General features: G+C 38.1%; 1 protein-coding gene across 2 annotated transcripts; it reads right to left on the bottom strand.

Annotated features, from left to right (window-relative positions):
• On the bottom strand, positions 1–8377 carry LOC308112543 (protein prune homolog 2-like). Of its 2 annotated transcripts, none has more exons than XM_080468138.1 (9): positions 8096–8367; positions 6726–6947; positions 6250–6429; positions 5645–5744; positions 5309–5440; positions 4390–4476; positions 3954–4052; positions 3123–3164; positions 1–1225 (listed from the first exon to the last, which is right to left on the bottom strand). In XM_080468138.1, exons 1-9 carry the CDS (start codon positions 8286–8288, stop codon positions 1198–1200), a joined length of 1083 nt encoding a protein of 360 aa, XP_080324264.1. In that variant the 5' UTR covers positions 8289–8367; the 3' UTR covers positions 1–1197. The 2 variants fall into 2 exon arrangements, with proteins under 2 accessions (XP_080324264.1, XP_080324265.1); XM_080468139.1 differs by having other exon boundaries at positions 3–1225; positions 6250–6423; positions 8096–8377.
• Between the last annotated feature and the right edge of the window lie 354 nt (positions 8378–8731).

Below are 8731 nucleotides of genomic sequence, written 5' to 3'. Positions count from 1 at the left end.
ATGGGTGAAACACATCTTTAATGATGAAAATTGATTTTTACATATTTTACATTAAATGAATACCATGCAAGCCACAAATAAACATGGACAAACCTTCCTCTCTTGCACACACAAAATAGATAAAAAATACTCTAAATCAGGACTAAGCATGACTTCCTTTCAGTGTGTTGTCAGAACAAGGTAAAAAGAACATGCTACACGTTACTGCAGATACTGAAAACTTCCTAATGTTTGTCATATATGATTCTGCATCAGGGATAACTGCTTGTTTGCTTCTGTATATATGGTGTTATAATATCAGCGTGACACAGTGTTACCAGAACAGCCCGATGACAGACTTTCAAAGACTTAATGAGGTACCTCACAAGATAGTGACAGGATATAAGACACTTTTGTAAACTCAAAAATCAACTTGGTCTTTTCATTTTATGCCAGTACAAGCTGTACAGGCTAATACAGTACAAAGTGTTTAGTGTGTGGATTATATTTAATTATCTAAAATTACAGTTTAAATAGAGGATCACTTACGATACAGTCTGTTGACAGCTACCATTTAACAACCAAGGAACAATGTCCAGGCAACACAAATATTTGTGATTGGATGAAATGTGACACAGCATCTGTATGCATGGATTTGGCTATGAACTGAAAAAGGGGTTTCACTATGGCTATAGAAAATCCACAGTTATTATGACTAAGGGTTGATTGATAACACATGAAAGTCAATTATACACAAATGGAAGGAATGCTTTTGTAAAATAATACCTGTAGAATGTGTTCAAAGCCTGGCTCGTATCAAAGACAAAGATAAAACAAAGCTAAATGGTAAATATTGTCACCCATTTTGTCAAAAAACATCTTAGGCTATGAGTTTAAGGAGTCAATATAATATTTAAGTGTTGTGTAAACTACTGACATACAGTATAAAGCATCCTCCTTTGAGCACAGTGGCAGTCTCTGCACTGCAAATACATAAGTATCGTATATGCATTGCTCTCACATTTCAACTTCAATAAACAGGCAGTTGCTGGATATTTATTTTTTAACCACAGCAAATTCTTCTCACCCTTTGTTTTTTGTGGGTGGAACAACTATGTGCCATATGCATCATGCTGCAGACTGGCTTTCATATTTAGAAGTGCTGTGTTGGAGTACAGCATGACACAGCTAGAAGATGGGTGGCAGTCAAGCATCTCGTCACACAGCTGAGTTGCCCTGGCCATCTCTGAGGGCGAGAGGAGATAAAAAAGGAGAGTAACAGCTGCAAAATACCTCTATCCATATTGGGTGGAATATAAATTTAACGCAAATGTATAATACACTACAGAGGGTTAGGTAAAGCAAAAGAGAATGTCAGTGAATGAAATAAGTAGATAAGCAATTTTCCTGACTATTTTTTTAATTGGAGAAGCTGCTCAAAGTAGAGATAACTTCAAAACCCACAGTATGTGGTAACTGTGTTCAGAAGATAATTTATTGACGTGTTCCTGTAACCGTTCCTTAATTATCTGTACACGCGATCTGATGGACTGCATTTAATCTCAGCTTGTGCAAAGTGAAACATCTTTCGTTTTTTTTCATACAAATACATACAAATTGACGCTAATTTGCAGATTTTCACACTTTTTTGTCTCTCTGTCAATAGTTACTAGTCAAATTAACCCAGTGAGATAGAGGCTTAATGCTGCACATTTACCAAAAAAACCCCTGAAGTGAACAGAGGTAGGTCTTGGAAAAAAAATCTGCATTAAGGGCATGACAAAATATGAAAAACGCTGTGTAATACAGCCTGAGAATTTCTATGAGAATTTAGATGTGAAGATATTATTGTTCTTGCACAAGACAATCTACTTTAAACATTCGTAAAAGTGACATTTAATGGTTGTTTTTTTAAATCAGTACTTGGTTGTGTCCCCGTTTGTTAATCTCACCTTTACTGTTTCTAAAGCAAGTTTAGAAACTAGTTAATCAACCAAATCAGATCATGAGATCTGTCATATCACCACATCTCAAACTGTTTGAGAGTTAAATTAAGAGTAGATGCAGTGTTGGTAAAATGTTCTATAAGTCTACTGACATTTTCAAGGAAGTAAATATGATATTATTTACACCCTTTGCTGGAGAACATTGCCTTACCACTTACTTAGCAGTTGTGTCCTGCAAGTCTGTATCGAGCCTGGTTTAGAAATAGGTTGGAAGACAGAGTGCAACAGGTTAGTGAAGAAAGCTGGCAAGAAATAGAGCAACTATGTTAAGTACACATGCAGCTGTGGGGGGTTAGTAGGAAACATTAGCACTGCCACAGGGACAAAGAAACACAACATGTAATGCTCAAGGATGAGAATATTCAGGTTCGAAGGAATACATTGCAATGCGCTGAGAGACATCTCTTCATTAAAAATGGTCTTGTTTGACTTTAAAAAAGTTTTTGTATGCCGGTTTGGACTTTCATGAGGTCAAGGCTTGTTTTTGTTTTTTAGGGATTTTGTATATGGGCTCCACATCAAGTCAATGAGATGACATAAATAGTTACATGAATGATAAGTAGGATAGAGAGTAAGTGTCTATTGGGTTGCTCCCTTTTTACAAGGCTCGACAAGTGATTGTTACTTGCGCAGCAAAATTTGCAAGATTGTAGATCAAATGCTGCTCACGGCTCATATATATGTATTTTGCCCAATTGGCCACAATTCCAATATGTGGTGAATGAGCTCAGTCTTAATTTGGCTCTCTGATAGTGGGGATAAGCACTAAATAAGTGAAATCCATTTACGGTACCATTTACCATGAAAGTCACCGATCCGTGCTCTATGCATTGCATGTGAATTCCTGCGAACAACAGAAAAGCCGAACTCTGGGAATGACTGCGGTGGTTAGAGCAAGTTCATCTAATCTCTACTAGGTACAGATGGGAGTAAAAATGAAACCATTTACAAGGAAAAGCCACATCACAGACTGAGAGAAACAAGAAAGTCAATAGCTGAGTAATTGTGGGTTGAATAAGAAGACAGCCCAGGGTCAACAGTTAGTCTCAGCAGGAGAAAGTTCAACTTGCATTGATAGATTTCCAGGGAAACATTTACAAAGTCAACTAATCAATACAGGCAGGTTAGGAGATTTACCTCGCACATGCAAATTTGTGTGTAGCCCTCTCCTCGTCATACCTTAGGACAGAGTGAGAGATGTGTAAACATGCCTAATTCAGGCACTTGGAATAAAATATTTTTTTTTCCCTTTGAAGGGATTTCTTAAGGATGTCTGATAAAAACATGTCTGTGATGTGAGTTAACAGAAATCACAGTATTTATTAACAACAGTAGCCATCAACTTTCTGGAAAACCAAAACCAAAAACCACAAAATACAGAGAGGTTCTTGCAATATACAGGTAGAATAGCATTCATGCTTGTGTCTATATGACACGCCGCTTTAGAAATTAGGCATTTGATGAGTAGATTTCAGGTAATCCAGTTGCTGAAATAACAGATTTAACTGTTTGTCTAAGCTTCAACAAATTTGACAAATACTGTAGGATTCAGTTTCCAGTTTAACCCATTTAAGACCTGATGATACAGTTCCACAATAGTTGAAGGTACCTGAGATGTCATGGGTCGTTTTTCACTTTGTATTTTTGTAGATCACGAAGCACTTTTTTGGCAACATGTTTTTCAAAATAACACAATGTACAGTAAAATAGTAGTGCGTTCAGATTATTGTATATACTGCATATTTTGTTAGATCTCCATGGGTTGAAGTGGAAAAGCTGAAATGGAATTTAATGAAACTTTGGTGGAGGGAAGATGAGATCATTTGTTTGGTCACTTTATTCATACCTGTTACACAACAACAACAACAACAACAACAACAACAACAACAACAACAACAACAACAACAACAACAAGAAGAAGAAGAAGAAGCATTAACTTCCATCAAATGTTGATGATGTGTCACTCACTTCAGGATGCTGGGTGGAATGTGGACGTACTCCATTGGGATGATTCTTCCAAGCTCTCGCAGACTATTCACATACTTGATTTTACTACTGAACTTTGAGCTGAAGAAGAAAATGAAAAACACATTATAGTTTAAGTCAACTGACAGCATCATTACAGTAGAGAGAGTTGGCTTCTAAAGCTAAGAGTATAATCACAATTAGAGCTCTAAAACTGTGGTATTATTGTGTTTTCCGTACAAAAAGGTAACACAGCATGTCCAATGATGGCAAGAATTAAATGCTAAATGTTGTTACTGATTATAGATGAGTTAACTGTATGTTTTGGTGGTGATACTTCAAAATAATTACAGACAATTATTTTATGCGTTAAGACTTAAGATATTAAATCTGAAACACTCTGGCATTGTCAGCTCCATTGAGAGTACAAACATGAGACCTTATGAAGGGTCGGGTGATTCCCAGCAAAGTCCGTATGAACCAGGAAGGATGAACGATGATGAACATCTTGAGGTTTTTCTTCAGTCTGTCAGACAAGAGAAGTGGTAAAGATCCCGAGAACAAGATCACTCATGACTACAACATGTTAACTGTACTGGCAAACAGAATTTAATTTGTGAAACTCAACATGCATCAATACAGTTCCCCCGCAAAAATGTTATGGTTTAAAAAAAACGAAAAAACCCTGCGAAAAACCCATAATAGAAACTAAAAGAAATGATACTTGACGTTTTTGGACTGTGGGAGGAAACGGGAAGTGCCCGATGAAAACCTGAATTCGAACCCACAACCTATGTGACCGTAGCGCCGAGACTAATAATTCAAATATTAAAGTGAGAAGAGATAAAGCAACACTTCTACAGATCAACAAGTTATGTCATTAAGCTACTTGCTATTGGACTAAAAACAGTCACACCACTTCTCTGTAACTAACTCAAATAATTAAATCACACATAGGGCCTGATCTACCAAACACAAAACAGGGTGGAAGCTGATTTACTGAGTTTGCATCTTACAGACACGCAATCAACGTTCAGCTCTGTGGTATCATGTTTCATTTTGTGCTTGTAGGAGCTCAGCGCACCAAACAACACACTTACAATAGCCAGCGATTTGTTCTCATTTAAACGGGGTCACAAAACTCTCATTTGAATACACCTGTTCAAAAGCCTGTATGCAAAATGAATACGCAATTATTTTGCAAATGGGGGCAATTTAGCATGCGTCATGCCGGATCTTAGTCAATCAGGGTTTCTGTGGACAGGAGCATACTATAATGAAAGGAAAACGTTGCTTGTATGTCACGTATCGACAGAAAAAGAGCGTGTACTAGTGAGAGAAAAACATGTGAACGTTACCTTCTGTCGATCATCTGGTAGCACCTCTTCATCCAGGTAAAACCGGGCATCCTTCTACGAGGTGTTGCTCCATTCAGGTAAACAATCATGTAATCTTCTGCCACCATCAGTTCCAAAGTACTTATTACATACCTCAATGCAGAAAAGGGACAACTATGTAATAGACTGGAAAATACTTATAAAGGGTGTATTGGAATTTGCAAGGTCGTTTTCCTGTAGAATACAAATCATTTATTCCAAGCCCACATCTGTCCATCTGAGTCTGATCAAAGGTGTTTTCTACGAACATGGACACGTGAACATATGACAGTTTACTCCACACATACATTCACTTACAGAAAAAGGTTTTCCATCACGTAATTGTAATTGTCACTGTCGCTGTCCGGAAGGAAACATGCTGCAAACACGATAATGGCGTTCTTCTCCGCATAATAACCTGAAAACATAAAACACACACAGATATCAGTCACATTGTCACACGGGTACTTTAATCTGATGTGAACGCATGCAGCTGCGGGAACAACTTACTTAGTTATTAAAGCACCAACATTACACCAACAGTACTTCTTTCTTTATTCACTGTAAAAATTAGATGAATGTGCAAATGGAGTGCACAAAAGACTAATTTCTACCTGATGGACTCGACTTTTTCACGTTTTTTGTTTGTAAAGATGTTGTGACCTTAAATACCAAAGAATTGCTGGAATCTCAAATTTATGGGAGATTTACAGGCTTTGTTTGTGGTTGTTTTCTCTGTTGCAGAATAAATTGTGAGCCATTCAGATGCCCCCCTGCTGTTATGTATGAGTATCATTTCATCACAACGGAGTAAAACTTTTGCACAGTACTATGAATCAAGAGAAGCCAGAAGTAAATATCGAACCACCAAAAACTTTATAACATGGGACACAAATTGATTTAGAGTCCTTTCGCTTGTATACCTCCATGAGAAATGACTCTTTTGTAGGGCTCGATGCACTTCATGTCAATGCGATGCTCCTGCTCTCCGATCACCACGCTCCTCCACAGCTTGCTCTCCCGGCTCGCCTCAGCTGCTCGGTGGCCCGTGTTTGAATCGCTCAATGCTGCTGCTGCTGCACCTAGAATAGACTCTTCTGAATCTCCAGTTAGTAAAATAATATAATAGTAAATAATCATGTGAACTTCTTTAACATGGAAAAGCACAAATAAAGAAGAAATACTAAGATTTACTAAACTTTTTCACGGACAATGCACAGCAAAGACAAATCACCGACCAGAAGTCCTGGATCATGTCCGTATGCACAAGGAGCTTTCAAGATAACTACTTTCACATTATGAATTTTCTTTTCCTTATCTTCAAATAATAAAGAGGAAATAAGTAAACGCTGTAACCTGATGCCGTAATAATTAGCCTGCAAATTATCCATTGTCTTACCTTGTCTGTTTAAGTCCAATGAATCAGTCTCATCAGGTGTGTCCAGCTCTTCGATGTTGACATCCAGGTCATCCCCAGTATCCAAGCCATCGTCCTCTGTATCCAGAGCATCGTCTGACAGGACAGACCCCTCACTGCGGTCCAGAGACACATTCATTGGAGGGGCTGCCAACTTTCTCCTTTGGTTTGACCCTCCTGATATATCCGTTGATGAGGGCGGGTCTGTTTAGAGACAGGATGAGTTCAGTTGTCTTTGGTGTTCTATTTGGTAAATAAAATGTGCATTTAGATTACAATGGAAACAAGAGAAGATTAGATAAGATTAGACAAGACAGAAAGCAGATATGATATAAGAAAAGGACAACACCCATAAAGGCCTCTATTGTCCAGCCTGTCTTAAGTCTAACTCTCAGAGTGTTGGAAGTTTATAAGTTCCCCAATACGTATTTACTGTTGTTTACCATGTTTACTGTTTGTTCTGTGCTAATCTACAGTGCTCTGTCGTCTTTTGTTTCCTGGGGCCAGGCTGAATGCTCGAGGGGCTCCCTGCACATTCTTGTAGTATAAAATGTTATTACAAGGCTGAATGAGAAAATAGTTGAAAGCTGACATACATGCACAGCTTTTTAAATATAGATTCATCTGCTGATTTATTACTTTGGGTTGTGGTTAAAAGCAGAAATGATTGAATACTATACTTTTGAAGACCCAGTGAAATCAGTGATCCCTTTCCCCAGACTTGTGTCTAACAGCTAATTTATCACTTTCCTCTAATCTGAGTCCAAAAATTGCTTGAACTTTTAAATCAAAGTTTCTTCTTTTTGTTTCCTGTAGAAGAGTGTGAGATGACGACTCTATTGAGTTTTTTTTTTTACTTATCATGCATCCAATAGAAATTCATATGCAGCTTCAGAATGTTCCCTCTGCACTTGGGGAACTGAGTTGAACTGGCTGGGGGCCTTCAGTGAGAATATTCCCAGTTTGAGTCCGGTTTGGAAGCCTTTCTCTGTGGAGTTTGCTTTTTTTTCTTTTTCTGGGTATTCTGGTTTCTTCTCATAGTCACATGTTTCTGGTCATTTATAACAATAAATTGCCCCCGGACTACAAACAATCCTATATTGGATAAAAGAGTATCTAAAAAACGTAGATGGATCATGATGAATAGTTAAAAAGTGCTAAATAACCATAGTTTCGCAGGGAATTCAAGCATTTATTAATCTTGCATTTACGAAACCCCAATGAAACAATAATAGTTGTCAGACAAGCTCCAATTCTATCTTTTAAGACCATACCTAATATATGTCACCAAAATAGGCACCAGAAACAACATTGAAAAATTCAGTTTCATGCATATTTCTTTTTTCCTTTACCTTCTCTGTTATCCAGCTCCTCAGCTGCTTCTTCGCTGGAGGCCATCTTCACCATTGCTCCCTGCTGGGAGTTTCTGCTCAGAGGCACAGAAATACAATAATGAGCCACAATGAAAATGATCAGCGCTGTCACCACTGCGACTAAAGGCACAACTACACAAAGTATTGGGACAAACAAGACAAAGAAAATCATCTACAAAGGCAATGAAATCCAACAACTCCCATTGCACTGAAAGAGGAAGAGTTTAAAATCTGTTCATTTTACTCTGAATGTCGAGGATCACAGAAAGTACGACTTTGATGGGGGGAAAACAGACTCACTGCTTCATTCCCGGGCTGCACGTGTGGGCTGAGGAAACAATACTGAGCAGTGTTGCTACCTCCCCCCAACCAAAGCCCCTCTAACGGACTCTGATTAGCATAAGGCCTGCTAACAATAGAGAGAAGCCGTGCTAGACCAACACACATCACTGCAGGCACAAGAACACACAAGCTTTTTATTTAAAACAAAACAAAACACACACAAAAAAGAAATAAAAACAAAAAACAACCCAACCTCTTTTAGGGTCCCTACTGTTTGCTCATTCTATAACTCAAGCAGATTGTGGAAAGAGTGAGCCACTCTTCCAGGTCACA

This window comes from Lipophrys pholis (assembly GCF_963383615.2).
Source record: "Lipophrys pholis genome assembly, chromosome: 7".
NCBI classification, from domain to species: domain Eukaryota; kingdom Metazoa; phylum Chordata; class Actinopteri; order Blenniiformes; family Blenniidae; genus Lipophrys; species Lipophrys pholis.
The sequence above is the reverse complement of the archived record's forward strand: the minus strand, read 5'-3'. Positions and strand labels throughout refer to the sequence as shown.